The sequence below is a fragment of the Typopeltis vanoorti genome, chromosome 24 (genome assembly GCF_054136105.1).
Source record: "Typopeltis vanoorti isolate ZY-2024b chromosome 24, IOZ_Tvanoo_1.0, whole genome shotgun sequence".
NCBI lineage: Eukaryota > Metazoa > Arthropoda > Arachnida > Uropygi > Thelyphonidae > Typopeltis > Typopeltis vanoorti.
This window is the reverse complement of record NC_143572.1, coordinates 36,998,360-37,024,124: the sequence shown is the minus strand read 5'-3', so window position 1 is coordinate 37,024,124 and position 25,765 is coordinate 36,998,360. Positions and strand designations below refer to the sequence as shown.

The 25,765-nt window shown below is 35.7% G+C and overlaps 1 protein-coding gene across 1 annotated transcript in view; it reads left to right on the top strand.

Annotated features, from left to right (window-relative positions):
- LOC150093110 (uncharacterized) overlaps positions 1-25,765 on the top strand; it is a 532,180-nt gene that overhangs the window by 309,202 nt on the left and 197,213 nt on the right. The window contains exon 14 of the mRNA XM_090414155.1: positions 2,962-3,066. Within this exon, the coding sequence (XP_090270281.1) occupies positions 2,962-3,066 (105 nt within the window). The remainder of the gene's footprint in view (positions 1-2,961; positions 3,067-25,765) is intronic.

The following is a 25,765-nucleotide window of genomic DNA, read 5'->3' as shown; positions in this document are numbered from 1 at the left end:
TTTTCAACACTCTCCTTTGTACTCTCCTGGTCATGGTAGATCTTCAGGATTCTAATACTTAGCACTAACAGGTTTGTCAAATAAAAAGGAGGAATGGAGTGTACTGTCGTCAGGAAAGTTATGAATAGGAATGGAAGTCTGTGAGAGCAGGTTGTTGAAAGTTTAAAGAATAGAACCCTGGGGTACTCCTGCATTGCTGGGGAAATCTGAGGAGACTAAGCCATCCACCATGACACGTAGTGAGTGACCAATGAGGAAATTGGCAATCCAGTTGCAGAATGGGGAAGGCATAGCATAGGATGGCAGTTTGGTGAGTAGGCCCCTGTGTAAAACCTGATCAAATGCCTTCTGGTATGGGTCTGCTGTTACCTTGATTATTTGTAAGGGAATGCTATAATAACTGAGAATTTTGAACATCTTTTGTCTGTTGATTGAATCAAAAGCTTTTGATAAATCTATTAAAATTAAATTAATAGATTTATTTATTTAAAGGAAGATTTTTATCCCTTGCACCTTCTAAAGCAGGATGTGCTCTACAATGCTTCTGTTTTTTCAAGAAACCTGCTTATTTTTTTGAGAAGAGATGTTATATATGGTTCACTTCAGTTTAGAATTATCTCGTTATAGATTTTCAGCATGATAGGAATTAGTGTGATACCTCTGTATTTATCTGGATTGTTTAGATTGCTTTTTTGGGTATTGGCATTATTAGGTTTCTCTCTCTCTCTCTCTCCCCATTGTGATGCAATCTTAGATGTAGCTAGAGCTGCACTACAGATATTTAATAGCTGTTTCCTAAGCTGATTTCTTTCACGTTCAATAGCCTCTGCTGGAATACTGTCCAGTTCAGTTTATGTTTTAATGCGGTTTCAAATTCTTCCATTATGAAATTGTTACACATAATGAAAAGTTCTTTTTTTTATTATTATTATTTCTGGCAAAGCATCTTTAGTGAAGTTCACTGATGAAGTGTTCAACAGTTTTTCAAAGTAGTTCTTCCACACTTAGTGGTCTTCATTTTGCCTCTTATTCATGGTCTTTCGAGCTTCCTTTCTATGGTGCATAATTAGCCACCTGGTACATTCCTCTGTTTTTATGGGTATTTTAATATAGTTCTCATTTCTGAGAGATAACCTGGATATGGTTTTTCTTTTCCTTTTGAAAGGCCATATACTTGATCATGTCTGTTGTCTGATTTCTGTGTTGCTGCTTAATGTCATTGCATTTCTTTATCATTTCTTTAGTGGTTTCTGTTTACCCAATTTCCCTTGAGAAGATTGGTTTGGTTTGTTTTACTTGTAATTACAGCCTAAGCAAAGGCAATGAGGTCAGTGTGGCCAGTTTACCTACTTTGTGGGAGGAAAAACCCTGCCATCCCCATATGAGACCAGCTCAAACTCCCTTTGAGAAGGTGAAATCTTGGTGAGCCAAGTTTTTGCTGCTACTTCATGATAGTCTGTGCAATATAAGTAAATCTCTGGGGTAATTCTTCAGGCAATTGGGTCTTCCATTTGTTTGTTTCGTAATGCTCCTGTGCACTGTAAAAAGTACTGTTGCTAAGAAGAGTTGAGTCGTTCCACTGATATTTTTCTATTCTTGTTTTGGGTTTAAAAGCATTGGGGCGAAATTTTTTATGTGCACTTACTAGTCCATGATAGGAGTTTAAGTCTATACTATTGTGCTTGGAGTTGAACTGTTGACTTATCAAACCTGCCTCCCATTCCTCTTTCATTCTGTCTATTTCAGTTCTGTGGAATAATCTTTCCTATGACCATCTCTCCTCATTGGCATCTATTTATGCTGAAGGGGGACCTCCTCATTCTCCCTCTGTTTCTTTGTTTCTTTTTTTCTCATATTCTGTGTCTACTTTTTCTGAGTCTTTATTACTATCCTTTCTTCCAGATCACCAGCACTAGGATCCGACACCCTGACACTATATTTGCCGTGAGGTGTACCCAGGGAAATCTGGTAGTCTTGTACTACTTTGGCCTCTGCTTTGATTAGAGGTGGATTCTAGATTGCCCAGCCAGGATTAGTCAGCTAGTTGAATTGCCTGCCGGATCATCTAAAATTTTTTGCAAAGTCTTTAGGTGTCTGTACTCACAAAGTGCTGCCGCAGCATATTCCCCCCCCCCCCCATTCCTGTATAAATTTCATAAGTAAGACACATTCAGACAAAGTGGGACCCATTGTGCAAGTTGAATAACTGTAGAGTCATTCTCACTCTTTCATTTATACCACCTTATAGCTCACTTGGTATGCAAAATTCACTGTATTTTCTTGCTTACAGCATCATATTTCCCATATCGATCATTTTTGAACTAATTTTTTTTATTGTAAAACTCTCTTTCCCATGATCTGGTTAGGGTTCCCACCAAAATATAAGAATATTTCGTCTACTGGCACTCTCTCTCTCTCGATTGCACTGAATAGGATATGTGAATAACTAACTGAATAGAGGCACTTTAATTTGAAACTCCCTGTATGTATGTATATTTGCCTTGTAAGGTTGTATTGCTATAATTTTGATAGTTTAAGCTGTATTAACTTTTATATGGCTACTTTAATTTGGTATTATAAATAATTTATATGTGATTGTCTTGATCCTTATATAGATATAGTGGTGTATATACACTTTATGATGCTGAGAACTGTGAGTAATTAGTCTCCATACTCTATGGAGATGCTGTATAATAATAATAACTATGGAGATTAATTCCACAGGTAGATTATATGATATGAGTTATGGTGTCAGAATGTAAATAAGTTTTTTAAAAAAAAACGTATTGTGGAAATTGTATCTTATATCTAAGAAATTGTAATTTCTTAGATATAAGAAATTACAATTTCATTTAGTTTTTCTTTTCTGATGAGGTCTTAATCAATTGGTTTTGCTCCTGTTATTGTTGTTGATTTGTTATTTATGAATAAAAGATGTCAATAATTTACTTTGATTTTCAGATTCTTCTTTGTGATAAATGTGATGCTGGTTATCATACAGCTTGTCTCAGTCCACCTTTAATGATTATTCCTGATGGGGACTGGTTTTGTCCTCCATGTGAACATGTAAGACATTTGCATTTTTTTAAAAAATTTTTTTTCATAATTATATAAGAATTTAACTGATGTTCATTTGATTGATAAAAAGGAATAAAATTAAACTGATTAGCTGATAATTATTGTTTGTCATACAAGTAATAAATATTATACTTAGGGAATGTAATTGATATCCTTTTTCATCAAGAAATGACTTTCATTGAAATGCTTGAGGTATCAGGTTTCATTTTTGCAGTTTTTTTATTACAGTATATCACCTTAGCTTCCATTAGAAATATCTGAAGGCACTACATTGATCACATCCTTTTATGAGGTGTGTTTCATGAAATATATAAGCATCGTTAGATTGTCTGTATGTAAGTTATCCTCTAGATGAAATTATTAAGGAATCCCTATAAAAATTTGGTAAGTTATCTCAATTTATTTCATTTGGACCATTTTCATTGTCCATTTGTGTTGAAGTTGTTATTGCTACAATAACTCCATTCTAGTTGAACAGAATTTAATAAAATTTGAAATTTAATATGTAAGGTTCATGTAGTTTCCAGTGGATCATTTTTATTGGCATAATTTTACAAAACAGTACCATCTAATACATTCTATAAATAAAGGAACAAAGAGAAAAATCATAACTGGGATATGAAAGTCAGGTGCAGTATATAAAAAGATATGCTAAATCTGGTTATCATTACAAATGAGTGGTGCTGACAGCAGTATATGCAAATGAGCCAATAAAAGTGGACATTTTGGAGTGATTTTTGATTTCGTGTCTGGAGTGAGAACAAGACATTTCATGATAGTAAATTTCACAGATATGGCTGCAAGATATTTAACCGATAAACTCAGGTGGGAAGCCATCATAAGACTAGAGACTGGCCAAAGTCAGGTGGAGGTAGCTAGATGGTTGCATGTGATGCTCCATGGTTCACAGACTGTGGAACCAATGTGTGGACAAGAGGATAGAGTTGTGAAAAAGATAACTTATGTGTGCATTATGTTTGGAGGGAGATGTTGTTAAGAACAGGTTCAGGGTGTTAGGAGAATTAGGAAGATTATTTGGGTTGGTGGGTAAACAGTTTTTTTTAAGATCATCTCTAACAGTAAGTAATTCAGCTTCCCTTTCAGCTTGAAATTAAAGAAGTGAAGATAGCACCAGCTTGAATTAAAGATTTCTGTACTTTGAAGTGTCCAAGGAATATGATCTCACTGTCTAGATAATTTGTCATTTTGAAATTTGATATCAGAGCCTCCATAGCTCAGTCAGTATAGACAAGGCCCTTTGGTTGGAAAGACCTGGGTTCGATTCCCGTCAGTGATGTGAGCAACCTTTATCTGGTCTCTTTCGACTAAAGGTGAGTTAGCCAGTCTGATACCTGAAAAACTCAGGAAAACTGGCCCATGAACGCGCGCATCTACAGGTCTTAGGACCCACCAGGAAGCATAGGGCTAACTACCTTATCTTCGAGATATGGTAGCAGTTAAGTGAAGAAATCTTCAATACTGCAAGGTAAAAGAGGAAGGAAGAAGTAAGAAGAAGGAATTTGATATCCATAGTGAACAGAATTAGGAGAGCAACAAATGAGGCCAGAAAATCTTGAGACATAGCAGACTATGAAGAGTGATCGAGGGTTAGTAATGTATGCCGTACAATATTAGATCTGACAAATGCATATTTTGTACTTTTTACTCATGTAGAACATAGTATATTAGTTGAACTGTGTTCACTTTAACATACTATGTTCTAAAAAAAGGACAGAAAATGACATTTGAGATTAGAATATCATTAATGTATATGATGAAACATCAGACATTAGTGAGGTGGATGTGGAATTTTGTTTATTTGCAAAGGATCTTGTTCTCTGATATATTTCTGTTGCAATTTTTTTATGTATATTTTTTATTTTTATGGGATTTTTTTTTTAATCACAGTATTGCTATAATTTATTATGGAGTGTTCCATTTGTGGTTATTGCTGCTTACAGAGCAGGAGATATGCACTGGGACAGAAGACTTGTAGGCCTAACTCACTAAGTTCCCAGATCCTCAATCCATGCATGGTCTTCACAGTACTTCCTGCATGCTGCTATCTGAAGATCTTCTTTTCAATATGAAAGAAGACTTACACAGTCTTCTTTTCAATATGAAATTCAATTTTTACCTGCTCAAAACTAAATAGTGATCACTTCCTATTTCAAATCCTCTGGATACTCATCTCATCTTTCTTTTACCCTCTTTTACTTTGCGATGTCAAGGGTTTGGTTAATCATTGGACCTCAAACCGTTCACAGGATAAGGTGGTCAGCCCTGCATCCCAGTGTATCCTATGTTCTGTAGTGTTGAGTTCAAGGCCGGTTTGCCTGCTTTGCGGGATGAAAAACCCCAGGATAAACTGGGGAATAAACCCTACTCACCACGCCCAAGACTGGCTAACTTAGCTATAGCTGAGGAAGATCCTTCCGCTCCTCACGTCACCGATGGGACACTAGGACACTCCTTCCCGAGGCATATGGCATAGTGGCTGTGCAAAGCGCACAGCCACTAGGCTAACTGTGTCTTGAACCAGTGGGGATAGCATTGCTATTGACTATAATGAGACTTTTTCTTAATTCTTGCATCTTCTCTCCATGTGAATTTGTGCACATTTTTATGTTTGAACATGGTTGTTAGTAATAGTAGTCCATGTCTTAACAGAAATTCAGCAGACACTTACCATTGTTATTAACTTTTGTTTTTTATCCAAATTTTCCCAGAACATTTCTATGTGTTTGGTAATTATTTCTTATTTAGATCTCCAACAAGAACTACTGTTCCTTTTTCATTTTGCCAGCTGCCTTCTCTGATGCCTCAAAAAGTTCCTCCTGTGGGAATGTAACCACAAATAAGTCTCATTGTCCAGTTTCCCATTCTGATATTTATTCACATCACTCTATTTGATATTGTTTGCCATTCAAAAGCTTATCCTCATTTAGTATTGAATACTATAGCTACTCTCTCTTTTCTCTGATTGTTATTTCCTGAATATAACATTTTGCATTTGTTGCTTAGAATATGAAGTCAAACAAATATTGTATTTCTTTTCTTCATAGTTGGTTGAAAGAAATATTTGTAATAGTTGAAAGAAAACTCTTTGATTGCATTCGGCTTATTGCGGCCAAAATGAATTTCTACATTAAATTTTAAAATGTATAATTTGTGAGGGGATATGCATGAAGTATAATATTTTATCTGAAATTACTACACAGTTTTAGTCTATTAAATAAAAAAATGATAATTTCTTGATATGTGCTGGCCTGGTTGGTCAGCAGATATGACCAAGATATATATATATTTAAAAAATTTGGTCATAGATTTCTGAAACGATTACAGATAATTGTGAAGTATCTGAATTTGAATTTTGTTCATACATTTTATTTTTAATAAATTTGCTGACTTATGTATTAAGACCTTATAATTAAAAAAATTAGAAAGAGATTGACTTAATTAAACATGTATACAGTAATGAAATACAGTTTTGTTTTAATACTCTGTTGTGAAATATAATATATCATTATAATTAAATTCATTTCTCTTTGTCTCCATAAAGAGAATAAAAATTATTTAATAAGTAATTTAAAATAATTTTAAGGTATTTTAACATATTATGAAGTATCAGCAATGCATGAAACAGTTTTCAAGTCCAAGAACTGCATTTAATTTTAGTTAAGTTATTTCACATTTGCATTCCTTGGATGCCTTAAAGAGGTAACTCCTGTACCTCCTAGGGTTTTGGGAGTGAAACCTTAAGTTGTAGGTTTTGCAGATTCTCTTTCCACACAGAGTTAGTAGGACAGTCACAAAATCCATGCCCATGGTAAGTTTCGAACTGCAACCTCTTTGCTGATATGCTGGCCAACCAAGCCAGCATTTTGACCAACATATATCAGAAATGATCATTCTTTTATTTAATAGACTAAAACTGTGTAGTAAAAGTGTGAAAAAAAATTTTATACATTAGTTTGTTGCACCCATACAATGAGAGTACCATTAAGCTGCATTCATGTGCATACTTCAGGAAACAGCATAAGTTTTTTTTTTGTAACATAGCCTAAAGTTGTTTTTGTTTTCATTGTTGTGGAGATTAGAATGCAGCTGTGAGTTTCCTTTTAGTGAAAGAGAAAGAGAGTAAAAAGTTCAAGTAATGGAATGAGATACCTAGAGATTTATATGAAATTTTCTTTCAAATGATGAATAAGCAGATAAAAATCTAGAAGACCTCTAACATTGTTTTAAAATGATAAAGCATTAGTACATTTTGAAAAAAAGCAAATTCCTTTAGTATTGGTATACTGTTGTTGTCTTCATCTTAAGGTCACATCAGTTGATAGATAAAATTGAAAATGGAATGTTTGTTCCAAGACACAAAGTTGTGTTTTCTTCTAAGAAGTATTCTTTATGATATGAATGTGAATGTTTATATTAGAAGAAAACTGTATTCAGACAGAAAAAATAACTGTCAAGCCAATTGAATTTATTCTAAGTGTGTTTTCTCTTGGATAATTTTTCTAATAAGATGTTTGCACTAAAGTCTACTGAGGTAGGACAAGAATATTTCTTTCAGTTTAAGGAAAATAATTATTTGAGAAGAATGTTAATTTTGAATCAGAGTGAGATAGCTCTCATTTTGAAACTGAATATGTTGGAACAAAGTTGTTACTACTAGACTGTTTTGTCCTTAGATAACTTCCTTCCCTTCATCTATGAATTGAACTTAAATTTGTGTGAATGTGAGAGAGAAAGTTTCTCTCTTATGAAATATTTTTAAGCAATTTTTTTTAACAGTTATCTTATTTATGAAAATAAGATAAGTGAATATAATATGTGAGATTTATTTTAAAGGTTTGGGAAAACTAGTGTTCTTTTGAAGCAAATAAATTTAGAGGCTAATGAAAATACTTGTGGTATGAACCTCTTTAGATGCAGAATAACAGTTCTTTCACTATTAAGCCTAGTTGCTGGTGGGGCTGCTGCTGTTTTCAAAAACCATCCTACCATCATTGCTTCTCTTACCCTCTTGGTATTCTGTTCTTTATTTGCCATTATTCTACGTTATTTTTATATGTTTTTTTTTTATTTTTGAATCAATTCCTTTATTAGCAGTATTTTACAATTTTCTTTTATTTGTGAGTTCTTAATTATATTTAATATTGATACACCCATTATTTTTTTTTTTAATGTTTTAATCTCAATGGTTTCATTTATTTGTCTAATTTTTGCAGTTCCTGCATGTGTTTTTGCTGCACATGTTATTGAAGTACTCGCCTGAAAACTCCTTTATAGATTCTTATTTTTGTTTTTTCTTTACTTATGTTCTTATTTTTCAAGATGATGTGACATCCAGAGATTCTGTGAGCTTTCATTGTTTGTTCATGTACTTCGTTTTTTGCAATGGCATAATTATTTAGTTCTATTCCTAAAAATATTTATCTTACTAACTTATGGATATGGGATTTGATGGAATATCATTTTTTTAGCGGAATGTGCAAAGGAACCGACATTGTCTCTGACTAGGCTGTTGAACTCAAGTCTCAGTCCTAAGGATGGAAAGGAGGGCAAAATAATTCCTTTGCATAAAGGAGGGTCTGAGACTGCAATAGCAAATCATAGACCAATCAGTATCTTGAGTGTGGCGGTAAAAGTATTGGAAAAGTTGGTCAAAAACAGAATTCAGGAATGGGTGGATAAGAATATTGATACTCTGTGGGGAATAGCATGAAGGGTCAGTCATGCCTTAGTAATTTACTTTTTTCTTATAACAGATGAGCTGAGGGAGAAGGTGTTAGAGAGGATTTCGGATGGACTAGAAAGTGTACAAGATTGGTGGAGACATAATTCAAAAGCAATTCTAAACTGTGCAATTAAGGTGCTTGGTGAAACATGGAAAGATTAGAAAACAGAATGGGGGGGGTAGAATAATAATGTACAAGAAGCAGTGACAGCTAACAGGAAGGCAAAGCAGAAGTGGGACGAGTCAAGAGTGGAAGAGGACTGAGAGGAGTACAGAGAGGAAAAAGCGAGAAGCCAAGAGAGTTGTTGCACAGGCAAAGGCCATGGCATATCAAGACCTTTATGATCAATTAAAAATAAAAGGACAGAGAAAGAATTATCAATTGGCAAAATGTAGAACTAAGGCATCAAAGGACATCGTACGTGTGATCAGATCAAAGACTCTGGAGGAAGGATGTGGATATAAGAAACAGATGGAGAATATACTTTGAAGGGCTTTTGAATGAAGAAAATGCAAGGACTCACAGAGAAGATGGGGAGCCTTGTGAGGGATGGTGCAGAACATTAGTAGAGTGGAAGTGAAGGAGGCTATAAAGAGGATGAAGAATGGAAAATCGGTGGGCCCTGACATGATCCCAGTGGATGGACTGTGGGACCTGTTAATAAAAGTTTGTCAACAGGAAAATATACCCGAGGAATGGAGGGAAAGTATTCTTGTCCCCATCTACAAGAGTAAAGGGGATGCACAAGACTGTAAGAATTACAGAGGAATAAAGTTGATGTCCCACACAACGAAAATCCTAGAGAGGGTTCTTGATGGAAGACTGAGGAATGAGGTGGAGATTACAAAGGAGTAATTTGGCTTCATGCCTGGTCGATGGACGATAGATGCTATCTTTGGGTTATGGCAGATGATGGAAAAGTTTCGAGAGAAGCAACAGGAGCTACATCTGGGATTTATTGATCTGAAGAAAGCATATGATAGAGTGCCAAGACAAGAAGTCTGGAGGTGTCTGAGGGAGAAGAAGGTACCAGAGAAATATGTCAGGCTGGTGCAGGAGATGTAAAGAAATGTGAAGACAAGAGTTCGGACCTGCCTGGGAGAGACAGAAAATTTTCCAGTGGTTGCAAGCCAACTGTCACTGGAAAATCAGTATTAAGTCCGTTCCTGTTTAATATTGTGATGGAGGTAGTGATGAAGGAGGTGAGAGAAGACACACCGTGGACTATGTTGTATGCAGATGACAAGAGAGATGTCTGTGTGCAGAATCAATAGAAGAAGTGGCAGCTGAATTGGAAAGTTGGAGGAAAGTACTGGAAGAGAGAGGTATGAGACTGAGCAGAAGTAAGACAGAGTATGTGTTGCAAAGCGGATAGCAGCCAGGAGACAGATCTGGAGCTGGAAGGAAATGTCATCAGGAAGATCAGTGACTTTAGATACTTTGGTTCAACAGTGAAAGAGAATGGTGAGGCTGAGAAGGAAGTGGGATAGAGGAACTGGAGGGAGATGGCTGGAGTGCTATGTGATAAGAGGGTGCTGATCAATCTAAAAGGCAAAATCTACAGGACAGTAGTGAGACCAGCTATGATGTATGCTATGGAAACTGTGGCCCTGAAGAAAAATAACATCAGCAGGATGGAGGTAATAGAGATGAGAAGGCTTAGGTGGATGCACGGTGTGATCAGAAAGGATCGTCTGAGAAATGACTATGTAAGAGGAACGGTGAAAGTTATGAACTTAGGAGCAAAGATACATGAGGCAAGGTTGAGATGGTTTGGTCATGTGATGAGGAGGGAGGAAGAATGTGCGGGAAGAAAGGTCATGCAGATTGATGTGCGGGGGGGGGGGAAGAGCATGGGCGGCCAAAGAAGAGGTGGAGGAGGACTTGAGGATGAAGAACTTGAATGTGACTACAGCCCGAGACAGGAGGTTGTGGAGGAGACCCACTACAAACAGCTACCCTACTTAAGTGGGACAAGCTGCAGAAGAAGAAGATGATCTGTGTTGGATAAAAGAAATTGCTACACAATGATACTGCTGGATTTTGCGAAGGCATTTGATAAGGTGCCTATGTGGTACCAATTATGGTACTAATTGGAAACAAATTGGGATGGTTATGAAACTGTTGATATGAATATGAGGGTGGCTGGTGTAGATATCAAAAAAGCAATATGTGGAAAAGCAGATTCCAGGAGAAAGCAGGTGACTAGCACAGGAATGTGTGCTTGGAGCACTGCTGTTTAATTTGTATATATATGATATGTGAAATGATTTGAGGGTAAATATTCAGTTTGCTGATGAGGCAAAATTGGATAGAATAATGGTTAATCAAGACAACATAGAGAGCTTGAAGATCATTTAAATAGGCTCACAATGTAGGTGACCTATAGGAAATTGAAGCTAGGAATTTAGGGATGGTTGTAGATAGTCAAAGTTCAGAGAGAGCACATTGCTAATTATCATTGATGCACTGAAAAGCAGAAATAAGGAAGTTATCGTTCCTCTTTATAAAGCCTTGATATGTCCACATCTGCATGACTGTAGTCTCTTCATCTGAGCTTCTTGGTGATGAAGAAGTAGTGGAGAAGATCCACAAAATGGTGAATGGTTTGTGGAATGCTCCTATGAAGAAATTGTGAGCATGTGAATTGCAAAAGTTGAGGGGAAAAAAAAAAAAAAGACTTGATGTGATAGAATTATTTCCTAAAAGGATTGGCTAGAGTAGATAGAACAAGAGGTCAAATCTGGAAATTGAGTAAGAGTGTTGTTAGCAAGGATGTAAAGACTTTATCTTTTGTTTGGAGAGTGATGAATGGCTTGCCAGAGCCAGTTATGGGTACTATGTCTTATAGTGAGTTTAAGGAAAGGTATGATAGACATGTGGTTTGGATCTCTCAGATTCCATGGATCTGTGCAGTAATAATAACTTGTTTAATTAGGTTTTCCTTTAATTTCTAATTTGCATCTTTTATAGTTTGTTTATTGATATCTTCATATTTTTCTTTTCTGCTGCATTATTGAATGTGTTTAGTAACCAGCATATCCAGTTGTTCTTAATTTTTCATTTTTCATTTGTATTCCACACTTTTTATTTTGTTGACTTCTTATATTATTTCATCAGTCACTAAGTTAAATAAGATGAAATTAATGAGTCACCTTTTCAAATCTCTTTGATTGTTTTAATTTCTTCAGTCTATCCTTGTTCTATATTTATTATAAAACTGTTGTCTGTGTATATATTCTTAATTAGATCTGAAACTTGTTTTGATATTTTTCCCCTTTTCAATGTGGTTATTCCATAATTAAACCAATAAAGCACATGTAAAGAGGTTTATTGTATTCTAATGATTTTTCTGTCGTTTTCTTTATTATAATAAAATATTCTATAGATGAGAGAGTTATAACATCGAGTTTTCCTGGAGCAAAAATTAAAAATATAACTCAGGTAATACAAAAACAGAAAAGAAAAGTAAACGAAATCGCAGTTGTAGTAGGTACGAACAATTTAACTGGCGATAAGTTCAGTATGAGAGAGGACCAGGCCCGGCTGGTGGCGTGTGCGAAGTGTGCAATGTATACAGGCGTCGCAAAGGAAAAGGCGCCTAAAAGATGTCAAAAAATATAAGATAAGAATTTAAACGAACAATGAATGGTACAGAATGGTACATATAATTATGAATGTATGTCGTCTTCCGTTCGGACCCCTTCAGATCTTCCCGGAAACGAACAAATAAATTCTGAAATTGTAATCTGGACCCAATTATATCACCGTAATTTTTTATTAAAATTTACGAAAATATACCTAAAATAGTTCTTTATTTTTTGATGTATCATAAATCAACATATGATTAATTGTTGAGTTCCGTGTAAGGGCTGTATCCTAATTTTAATCGGATCGGATGCATGTGGTCTGGCCCTTAAAGTCGGCTTACTACTGATAACTCATTCTTCTCGACATTCGAGCCTGTTATATTAGCGGGCTGTTAGGGCAGCGACACAAAATAATTGGCGAACTCTCGAGTCCAATGCGAAACATTCTTGTAAAATTCTCTTATCTATTTTCATTGAATCTTCCTGAGAGAACTAAGTAGGCTAGTATTCTGTAACATTTCCAACAAGTTATATTGAACAGTTGTTGGTATAAAAGACATAATGGTAGGATATTTCACTTGCTTTAGAAGAAATGCACCTATGTAACTAGGTTAAAAAAGATTTGTAGAAATATGGGATGAAGTGGAATTCCTGGGTTTTTTAAAATTTTCAAATATAAAAAACTCTTTTGGAAAGGCACTGAACATTAATCGCACACACAAGAAAAATACTATGCACCGGTCCTGAAGAGGACATGATAGGATTGCTGGAAGAGGTGAGAGTGAAGAGTGAGAAAGTGAAAATCGTTAGTATTTTACCTCGCTATGATAAAAATAAATTAAAAAGAAGGGCTATGATGGCAAAAGATTCGATGTGTAGAAGGAATGGATGTGAGTTTTTGGATGTGTGGAGTGAGTTTGAGGGAAGATTGGATTTGTATAAGAGGGATGGCCTACACCTGAATGCTTTTGGTATCAGGAGTCTGCAAAAACTAATAACTGGTATGAGACCTAACATAGAGAGTCAGGGAAACTAAATTCTAAAGGGAGGAATGGTGTGAATGTGAGTGTAAGAGCGACAATGGTATATAACCGTGTTAAAGACGGGAATGGGCTTTGTCATGGAAATGTTGACGAGGCGAGAAAGATTTCGGGTTTGTGTTCGTCCGCTTTGGACCCATCATATGTGTGCAAAGATGTCTACATATGTAAGGCATTAGAGAAAAATAGAGATCTGCAAGTTGTCCAACTGTGGGCAGACTGCAAACAAGAGTATGCAAAAGAACATGCAGATAGATTATTATGTCTGTACATGAATGCTAGGAGTATCAGGAACAAAGGGGTAGAGTTTGTTGCCTTAGTCGATATGTTGTGACCTCAGATTGTAGGAATTAGTGATACCTGGCTATCAGAATCAGACCTACTAACTGGTATCGAGTGTCATGGGTACAGTATTTTTAGGAAGGATAGAGTGGATAGGAGAGGAGGGGGGGGGGGGTGCTAATGATATTGGATTACTTAAATCCAGTTAGAGTTGAGACCTATGAATGTAGTAATATTACTAACAATATTTCATGTGGCAGTGAGTTTGAAGCCATCTGGTGTGAGGTGGAATCTCACAAGACAAATTACATAGTGGGGTGTTGTTACAGACCTTGTGGATCGGTTTCTGGTTATGAAGAAATGAATCACCAAATAGAAAAGATGAGCGCGAAAAGAATAATCATAATGGGAGACTTTAATTATCCAAATATTGATTGTGTAGCTGTAAAATCTCATGAGAAGAATGAAAATGCATTTATTGAGCTGCTGCGGGACAACTTCCTCAAGTAGCATGTGACAGAAGGAACTCGAGGTCAAAGAGTGTTAGATTTGATTTTAGTGTCAGAGGGCGTTTCAGTTAAAGACGTAACTATTCTGCCTTCAGTTGGTGACAGTGATCATGTGTACTCACTTCGGAAGTGACGAAGTTTATGAATGTTCCATTCAGAAAAGGTTACATGCTGAACTACAAAGCAGAAATTATGACCAACTGAGGAATATACTGAGTTCAGTGGAATGGGATCAGTTGCTGGATGGAAAGAATATCGACAGTGCATGGGAAGTTTAAACAATACTTAAATGATGTGATATCAGAATGTCCCGAGAGTTCGAAGAATAAATAGAGTAGGAGTCAAATGGATGTGTAATCTTATTAAGCAAGAGATTCGTAAGAAAAGGACGATGTGGAAGGAATACCGTTTGCATTAGGATGACGTCTGTTATGAACGTTATATGCAGCAGGCTAGAATAGTCACACCTGTTGTACGGAAAGCAAAGTCTGATTATCAAAAGAAACTTGCTCTGTGTTCTAAAGACAACCCACAAGAATTCTATCGATATGTAGTAAGTAAAAGAAAGAATGAATATGAAAGATTAACTCTTCTAAATCCAGATGGCATGAAGGTTACAGATACAGAAGAGGTTGTTCAGTTAATGAGTGCCCATTTCGTTAAAAGTTATCAACCTGGTGAACGCAACATTGAACATTGAACTCTCAGAACAGGGAAGATTCCGCAGGAATGGAAGGAATGTATGGTAATTCCATTGTACAAGGGTGGTGTAAAGACCGATGTACCCAACTATCGACCAATTAGTATCTCAGGAGTGATGGTGGTGAAGATTGTGGAAAAATTGGTTAGGGCCCGCATTCAGAAGTGGGTTGATAGTGGATCTCTATTTTGCAATGAACAACATGGGTTTACTAAGGAAAGGTCATGTTTTAGCAACTTGCTCACATTCTATAACAATGTTACCATTGAACTAGACAAGGGGAATGGATACACCATGATACTTTTGGATTTTGCTAAGGCTTTTGACAGAATACAGCATGGCAGGCTGCTGCATAAATTGGAAAAAATGGGTTTGGTTTATACAATATTAGTATGGATAAGAGGACGGCTGAACTGACAGATATAAAAAAAAAGTGGTATATAGGGGATCTAAGTCTGCAAGGTTTAAGATAACAAGTGGTGTACCACAAGGATCAATGCTTGATCCACTGTTATACAGTCTGTACATTAATGATATTGGGAAGGATTTGACAAGCGACATACAGTTATTTGATGACGATGATGCAAAGATAGGTAGGGTAATCAGGAATGCTACCGATATGCAGTCTTTGCATATCAGCAGCATTCGTGAATAGGCTGGAATTGTTGGAATGGGGAAAATGGGTGTCGGTTCAATGTCAGTAAATGTAAAGTCATTCACTTCGGCATGATTAGATATCCAATATCGTATTATATTAATGGGATTAGGCTAGAAGAAACTGATGAGGTAGGGATCTTAGAGTGTTAGTAGATAGGAAGTTGAAGTTTAGGGGCCATGTGGCAAAGATTTCAAATACAACTCAAAAGATAATTGCAATGCTGAAACGAACGATCACATGTAAAGATAAGGATGTTATTTTGCCTCTTTACAAGGTCTTGATAAGACCTCACTTGGACTATTGTGCGCAGGTCTGGTCTCCTGGTTTCCGTTATGATTCTGATATGGAGTACAAAGGAGAGTGTTAAAAATGATATCAGGATTGTGGGATACTGATTATGGAGACAGATTGAGAATTTGTAGACTGCAGACACTAGCAAAAAGGAGAAAATGGAGTGATATGGTTGAGAATTACAAACTTCTGAAAGTGTCATACAGGATTTCATTTGATGGAATTTTTCAATTTATGGAGGGTGGGGAAAGGACGAGAGGGCATCCTTGGAAGCTGAGAATGAAGGGTGCGAGGGCTAGATTTTGAGGGTGGTGCGTGATTGGAATGGATTGCCATTGGATGTGAGTGCAAGCAGTGTGAATGAATTCAAGAATAAGTATGATAGCTGGTGTGTGTGTAGTATGTGGCCTCCCTCGATGAGTCTCTGACTCCCTGGAGGTTCTCTTAATAATAATAATAATAAATATTTCATGTATGTTGATCTGTTTTTTTTTCTGAGTGCTTGTTGCTCATCAGATAATTCAGTCAAGTTATTTATGATGTTTCCACTTATTTTTGTGCATAATTTTAATTTTGCACAAATCAGATTTATTCCCTGTAGTTCTGGAATTGTGCAATCTTCTTTTTACTGAAAATTGGTATTGTTAGGTCTTTTTCCAGTCATTTGGAATTTTTCTTTATTTAAATACTATATTTAGAATATCATATAATTCTTTCAACTGATAATACAGTATTCCAAAATTGTTCAATGTTTATTTTTAAAAGTATCCATAGAAAGTTTTAATTGGCTTAATAGAATTAACTTTGAGAAAGTTGTATGCATCTTTTGAGCAAATGAGAATATGGGAATTTAGCAACTCATAGAAACATGCATGAGTGCGGTATTGCATTTCTTTGCATGCTAAATGACCCATGAATTTGGTAACTTTAAATAAATGAATAAAATCCTGTAGTTTGAAAAGATTTATGTTTAATTTTACATCTTTATGTATTGAATTACTCTGATAAAGATGAATTAAAAATAGGAAAATGAACTAATGATCCATCTTTTGACCAACCCACAAAGAAGTATATTAATTCTGCATCTTAATGAATTCTGTTTTGTGCTTTCCCTCTGGGTAATTTTCAAGTTTTTATTTATAGAATTCTGGTAATTAAACTTTTTGATGTTATTATTCAACATGTTACACAGTACTGTCCTATGTATTTCAAAAGCAAAATAATATGCGTGTAAGTTTCTGAAAATACACCAGCCCACAAAAATATACATGACTTGATGGCAAATTAATTGATGCAGGAGTGGGAAACACTTATGAATCTTTTCCATACCGACAACATGTAAACACAAGAGAAATAAACAAGGTTTGTTGGTCATAAAAAAATCAAATATTATGGGTGAAAATTAACTGTTCATCAGCAGTGATAACAAATTCAAAGCAAGGCTGAACTTAGACTTACATTTAGCTAACTACTTATATTGAGTATTGCAGGTTGGAAGCATGTTGTCTGACTTAACTATAAGTCATTAGATACAGAATTCACTCACTTTGGAAATAAATTATTTAATAAGAGCAGAATTTTTGGTCTTGTTTTAAGACCATTTTCGGTGCATACAGTTAAAGAGACAAAACAGAATAACGTTAAAAATATAGTTCATGATATAATATTATACTTGATGATAAATGCAGTAGGAGAATTCAGTCTGTAAGTATTAGAATTTAAGGAAAAGACAATGAAATTAATATCAAATAATAAATTATTTAATATAGTCATGAGAAGTATTCAGCAGGATAATAATTTCTATTTAAGTTTGGATGAAGAATATGGGTTTCGATCTTTCTTATAAATTGTCTTGTGTGGGATGATCTTCATGAGTTCTTCATGGATTATTGTGTTCAACCTTCCAACTCAAATGTGCATGCACTGAACTTATCACTGAAGTAATTCTTGCAGGTATGGGAACATTTATTCTTCATTCTACTCTAAATTCCCATCACTTAGCTGTGCCTTGATTTTCTAGATAGTGTATGGAGGCCATACAAGAGAATTGAATACATTTTCACTAGCTTTCATCCCATTCTCCATCTTCCCTTACTGCTTATATCAATGCCCAAAATAGCTGCAAGAAAACTATCAGTATATTTAAAACTGATTTTAAAACCATTAAAAGTATCTACTGATCTCTTGCCAAAGCAATCAGCCATAGCTTTTGTCTGACACTACTCCCACCATGTCACACCTAGGTCATTCTATTGCATCATCACCCACTGAAAAAAGTCAGTCCAGGCTTCATGCTTTACCTCAAATGCATAACTAATGTAGGTAAATGTCCATACCCCACCTCCACCATCCCAAACACTCAATACTCAGTGTCTCCTTTGACCTTCCACCAGAAAGTGATCAGAAGAATCTTAACCAAATTAGATACCAAAAGTCTTCTGGCCTTGATGGCATTTTCTGATTATTCTGGAGATTGGGCTCCATAGCTGACTCCTCTCCTATGTAGCCCCTTTATGTGCTTTTATTCCATTGATATCTGTCCCAAAACCTAGAAAGTAATGTACATATTCTAGAGAATTGTGACAAATCCTTACTATCAAACTATTATCCAGTTTTTTTCTCACTTTCACCTCAGTTCTCTCCAGAGTAATGAAGAGAACCATTGACAACTCCTACACTACCTTGAGGCTGCCAACTAATAAGTGATTGCCACTATGGATTCTGCCGCTATTGCTCAGCAAGGAATCTGCTTATCAATTTGCACTTTATCACTGTGACTACAAACTTTTCTTCAATTCAAAAAAAAAAAAAAGTTTCAGAGCTGTCCAGGGTATATTGTTAGTTGAAGGTTTCTTGTCTTGTGTAGGAAAGCAGCAGCAGCAACCAGCTCATTAGAAGCAAGTCGCACCAAAGGTGCACTAACATCACCACACAACTACCATAAACTGGTTATCCTCTTGCCACCACTGCCAAAATGGTCTTAGTATTTTCTCTGTAGAAACATAATTCCTGTTATTCTTTTTTGTTTGTCACTGTAGCTACAGACTTTTATAATATAGGAACAAGAATTCTATCATTTTATAGTTGATATATGGATAACTACTTTGTTTATTTATATATATATATATATATATATACACACACACACATCAGCCAGCCATGAGTTTTCTCATATATTGGCTCCAGAAGCAAAGTTAGTTTGCACCTATAAAGAAATAAGCAAGGTGTTACTCACTTCTTATGAGCTAGATACTCCCTTCTTCTGTGGGTCTAGAAATTTTACATCAGTAATATAAGTATACAGGCCATTGGATTGTGTTTTATGGATTTATTTATTTATTTATTTTACAACCAAAATGAAGACTTTGAGGCTCTTCTTTGATAATTATTCTTATGCACTGAATGCTGTTGACTTATAAAAATACAACTCTATAAAAACCATAAAATTCTTGCCATTTTAAGATTTCTGCCTGATCTCGAATAGATAGGAACCAAAAGTTAAACAGCTGTCAGGCTAGTAAAACCTTAATCAAAAGCACTAATAAGAAAGCAAATGAACAAAAACCTAGGCAGTGCTCATGTCTTTCAAGTAGTGCAAGCTAAGACAGCTCTGTGACAAAGATTGTATTCTTATAAATGCTCTGGTAAATTTTCAGAACTTTCAAAGTTTCTGTGTGTATGTATATACACTGGTGTCCAAAAGCTAAGGACAAACTACATTCTTACCTGTATGTGAAAAAATTTTCATGACTACAACCAATGTGGACATAAATTTACTGCCAGCATACTAATAAATTATATTACACTAAAAATGTGTTATAAATTTCATACAGATTAAATTCCAATATTTTTGACAAAAGTTACAAATTTCCTAAGGATATAGTTAAGGAATTAACGTATAGTGCTTACAGAACACTATGCAGAGAACCATTTCGGTATAGAATACATCCATCTCGAACTGCATTGCAGCTCTCACAATGTCGTACCATCTTATCACCAAAGAATTCAGGAGTTCTTGAGGCAAACTATCCCACTCCTCCTTCAGAAAGGATAAGGCTTTGTTTCTTCTCTGAAAGGGAATTTCGAGCAGCAGTGCGTCCCAAACATATTCTATGAGGTTGAGATCTGGTGCACGTGCTGCCCACTTGATTCAATTAATATCCTTGGTCTCCAGAAATATCTCCACTGCTTATGTATGCTGTGGTGTAGCATTGTCTCCATAACATTGAATTCTTCACCTACAGGACCACAGAACAATCAACATTACATTGAAGAACTTCATTATAATACCGTTCACCAGTCTGCTTCCATTAAATATAATGCTTCCCCAATTATCACCCCAACACCGCCATACTGTCCCTTTCAAGAACATTCTCATGATGATAAGCAGTACCACTTTCACGCCAGATCAAGTCTCATCTAGAATTGGAGGAAAGACTAAAACGATTCTAATCTATGAAGAGTACGTTAGCCCATTGGTATCTTGTCCAATTTTTATGGATACAACACCACTGGAAACATGCTCTATGATGAGCTATGGATAAAGAGATGCAGATGAGGCCTTCAGGTGTAGAGGCTACTTGTTGTAGATGTCTTGCCACAGTTTGTCAAGATATCTGTGTACCTGTTGGAAGTTTTTTTCACTTGGTTATACTATAAATTAAAGATGCCAAAAATTATATTCTTGGTTAATCCTTTATCCAAGTGTAAGCAAACAAAGTTTTCACCTCAAGTAATTTCAGGACTGAGCAACTTGTATTTAGAAGCTAATGACTTCATATCACTTGCCTTAGTATTCCATAGTGCAAAACACATATCCTTACAGACATGTATAATGCTATGCATTATGGGAAGGGTCACTACCAAGACCGGTTTCGAGCTTTATTGAGGTCTCATTAGTGGGAGCCAGACCCAGAAGTGATACCAAGTAATGCAGAGGTCATATTTCCATATACAAGTAGCCAAAAGGTATCACACCTTATTATTAAAATACTCTGGATTAGAGATAGTTATACTAAGGCAAGTGATGTGAAGTTATTAGCTTCTCTATACGAGTTACCCAGTCCTGAAATTACTTCAGGTGCAGACTTTGTTTGCTTACACTTGGATTAAACCAAGAATATAATTTCTTGGCATCTTTAATTTATTTGTGTACCTGTGTTTGAATGGATCTGACTTGCAAGCAGACCTACTGTGTTGAGTTGATTACATTTTGCTGTTATAACTAAAAATATGTTTTCATGCTCCATGTCGATATCAGTAATTCTGCATCGTTCTTTAAGCTTTCCAATAATTCTTCCCCGCATGAAATAATCTAGATGATGCTTTTGAGACATTACAAGACAACCAAGTTTGCAACTTTATTCCTTCACGAAAAGCGCTTCCTTCAAAGACAATTTGCTTAGTGCAGCCTTTTGCTTTTTTATCCTGTTGAATGCTACTGCATGACCCCTTTGTTAGTGATTCAAAATTTTGAATATGTACCCGCTTTCTACTCGAAATCTTCTTTATACAAATTAGCTAAGCTGATTCATCTGAATTAGTGGTTGTAATCTTAAGAAAAATTGTTTGTCCTTTGGTTTTAGACACTTTGTGTGTGTGTGTGTGTGTGTGTGTGTGTGTGTGTGTGTGTGTGTGTGTGTGTGTGTGTGTGTGTGTGTGTGTGTGTGTGTTGTACTGGGCTAAGAAATAAGGTTCGTTCTTTTTATTTTCATGTGGTTGCATGGTTAGGTGAATTACTATTACATGTATGGACTTCATAATGTGAGAAACAAACAGCCATTATGCCCACCTTAATAAGATGTAGGACCTCCTTTCACTGTGATCACTGTGATGACTGCATAATCCTACAGGGCATACTTTCCACAAGCGTATGATAGCGATCAATGGAAATTTTAGATCATTCTTCCTTAGGCATGTAATAAGGTTCTGGATTGTTGTAGGGCATATGTCTCTTGACCTCACACGACACACCAGTTCTTTCCCAGATTTTCGATAAGCTTGAGATCTGGGCTCTGTGGAGATCGATCGTGTGCAACATTCATTTCCACAAACCACATGGTTTCAGCAGCAGCCTTATGACACAGTGTCTTGCTGAAAGAGATAATAGTTATTTCCATAGAAATACCACAAAGTAGAAAGCATTGCATTGTTCAAAATGTTCAGATACCTCTCAGAATTTATTGTTTGTGACACCAAAAACAGAGGCCTGAGGCCAAACCAGGAAAAATAGGACCATACCATCACATTACCACCTTCAAATTTCATAGTTGGGGTTATCCACTCTCATGAGAGACATTCACTAGGCATCTGCCAAACCCACACCCGTTTATCTGCTCAGTAGAGGGTATAGCATGATTTGTCGCTCCATAACACATCTCTCCAAGCTTCCATGTCTCACTGTAGACACTCTTTGCACCATTGAAGACGATGCTCTGTGTTGGTTTGGGTAATGTGGGGATTTGCATATTGAAATCATATTGTAGAAACTCGTGTTGTGAGCCTTGGTTCTGAATTTTTTTTGCAATTCGATTTTTAGTCGATGCCTGGACCTCCACATTCAACATGTCATCTGACAAATGGCGGTTTTTACATATTATCTTTTGTCGCACCCTACGGTCACGTTCAGTGAGTGTGGTAGGTCGTTCACTGCAGGTAGCACTTGCAGTTAACTCCCTGCACTTCCATATCAGTAGGGTTTGGTATCACGGATTGTTGATCCAGATTGGTTCGATTTGTCAACAATTGGCTGAACAGATAGGCCTGTAGCATTTCATCCAGTTACAATGCCTCTTTCAAACTCTGTCACTTCCCTTCTCACAACCATTTTGCCCAGACGCAGTTGTTCTGACTTGTTAGCATCATATTCCTCCAATTTATACTGGCTACGAACACGACTCATTATGTGGCACAATGCACCTTGCTCATTGTGGGTATTGACTTCTTTCTTTCCAAGCAGTGTATTTTTTTCATTTATTTATTTTGCATTTTGGCAGCAGCACCATATATACTGAATTAAATTTTATAAATAAATGCTTTAAACAAAAAATATGCACATTAAATATTTTATCGATTTAACATTTATTATAAATAAATGATTAACAACATTTATTTATAAAATTTAATTCGGTGTACTTCAGCTAAATATTTGGTGCTTTGTCTAAATCATGGTTTGTTGCATCCCTAGGTATAGTTACTGATTCTGAAAATAGTCTCTCTCAGAAGTTGCTATAGGTCTGAGAGACTGTTTCAGAATTGGCCCCTGCCTTGAAGTACTCCCACAACCTCAACAAATGTGGTTGCATTAATTTGCCCAAAGGTCTGGCAGACAATCATGCTGAGACCAGATAACCTGACTTTTCCAAATTAACTTTATGGTTACCTTGCCCATAGAGGGTGGCATGTTTGGACATTATTTTTTTGCACTTACAGTCTGAATTGTTTTTAAGGATTTAGTTTAGTGCCTATAAGCTTGTCATAGTTATAATTTGGGTGCTGAAGCTGTGCAGGAAACCATCAAAATATTAGTATGTTCATTAAATTTATTTATTTTTTCCTCTCTTGATGTTGTTTAAATCATGACGCACTATTATGAATAATGAACAATGCCTGAGCCTAAATTAAGGGGATAAAAATCCCTTATTATTTTACAGCCAGTATGCGAAACTCTGAGATCGAAAACTACGATCTAAGAGTTTGCCTTGGTGTTGTACCAGGTGTTCACTTATGATTGGATTCGCCGATAGTTCTTCGGCATGAAACTCTTAGATTGTAGTTTTCGATCTCAGAGTTTCGCATACTGGCTGTAAAATAATAAGAGATTTTTATCCCCTTAATTAAAATTCGCGAGAAAAAAATAGCCGTTTGGCTTTTTAATGCCTAAGCCTTTTGATATGGATACTTCACCTTAAGGTTGAAAGAAGCCTCACAGGCTTTTTGTAACTTTTATTTTTTTTTCAAATGATTTATTTAATACGCTTATAAATTAACATCTTTTAAGTATAGTTTTGAAATCCAAGTCTTGAGGAAACAGTTGAAAGAGCTTAAGAAACTAGTCATTATAAACAAAACACTGAGTTATTTCATGTTTACACGCATGCACACACTTAGTAATTTCATATAAAGGAATAAAGCATGAGCAATAAATCTTATTATATGTTTATTAAAATTAAGGAGATATTAAATCCTACATTGTTTTAAAACCGAATAAGAAACTCAAAGATTGGAATCAGAGAGTTTCATGCCGAATATAGTAAACTATAAAGTATCGGCGATTACTAGTGTGAGCTAATGCAAGTAGTCCTAGTACATAGTACAATATCGGGCAACTCGCAGCAAAGGTGGTAAAGTTCTGATCGCTATTCTTGGTATTTTCCATAATGTAAAAACACATTTCCTAGGAAATGTATGCTGTTATTACATTATGGTGGGAGGTCACTTCCCAGACCGGTTTCAGCCTTTATTGAGGCTTCATCAGTGAGTAGCTAGACCAAATTAATATTAATACCAACGGGTATAGCGAAAAGAACTTATATACTCTGCTATATGAGTTGTCAAAAAGGTGCCCCATTAAGTTACTTAAATATAAAGAGCCAATAGGCTTCATTTCGGCAATATAAACATTATTTAAATTAAGGGGATATTAAATCCCACATTGTTTTAAAACTGAATAAGAAACTCAAAGATTGGAATCAGAGAGTTTCATGCCGAATATAGTAAACTATAAAGTATCAGCGATTACTAACGTGAGCTAATGCAAGTAGTCGTAGTACAATCTCGGGCAACTCGCAGCAAAGGTAGTAAAGTTCTGATCGCTATTCTTGGTATTTTCCATAATGTAAAAACACATTTCCTTGGAAATGTATGCTGTTATTACATTATGGTGGGAGGTCACTACCCAGACTGGTTTCAGCCTTTATTGAGGCTTCATCAGTGAGTAGCTAGACCAAATTAATATTAATACCAAAGGGTGCCCGAGATTGTACTACGTACTAGGACTACTTGCATTAGCTCATGCTAGTAATCGCCGATACTTTATAGTTTACTATATTCGGCATGAAACTCTCTGATTCCAATCTTTGAGTTTCTTATTCAATTTTAAAACAATGTGGGATTTAATATCCCCTTAATTAAATAATGTTTATATCGCCGAAATGAAGCCTATTTGCTCTTTATATTTAAGTAACTTCTTCATCATCATCATCATCATACGTATCAAGGATTTAGGCCTAGTATGGCCTGTTCCGGCCTTATAAGTCATCGTTAAATCATTTAAGTAACTTATTAAGTTCAACATTTAAGTAACTTATTATATGTATTATTAGGAGTAGTATACTTGATAGGTAGTGGATGCAACACATAAGCTGTCTCATAGAGTTTCTTCTTTCCACAAATCATCATGATCAAATTCTTTAGATATACCTACCCTCAAATGTGTAGAAAGTTTTTTTTCACTTGTTACAAATTAAATTAACATAGCAAAACTATATTCTTGTTTAATTCTTTATCTAAGTGTAAGCATACAAAGTTTGCATGTGGATGTGTGCTTTGCATCATGACCAGGCTACTTGTACGAAGGGGGGGGGGGGTTCTGGAAAGTTCTGATATACACCAATAACAAAAATGATACATCACCAGAGTTCAAGATCAGTATTATCAACATAAGAAGTCTGAATGGCAATGGAGCTAGTTGAGGAATTGGATAAGTACCAGATCGACATAATAGGGGTGACAGAAACAAAAAAGGCAAAAACTGGTGAGCTCTTTCTGAGCAATAAATATGAAATGTTATATTCAGTCAATGAAAATCAAGGAAAAGAAGGAGTAGCCATAGTATTCAACACTCAATACAAGGGTAATCTTCTTGAATGGCAG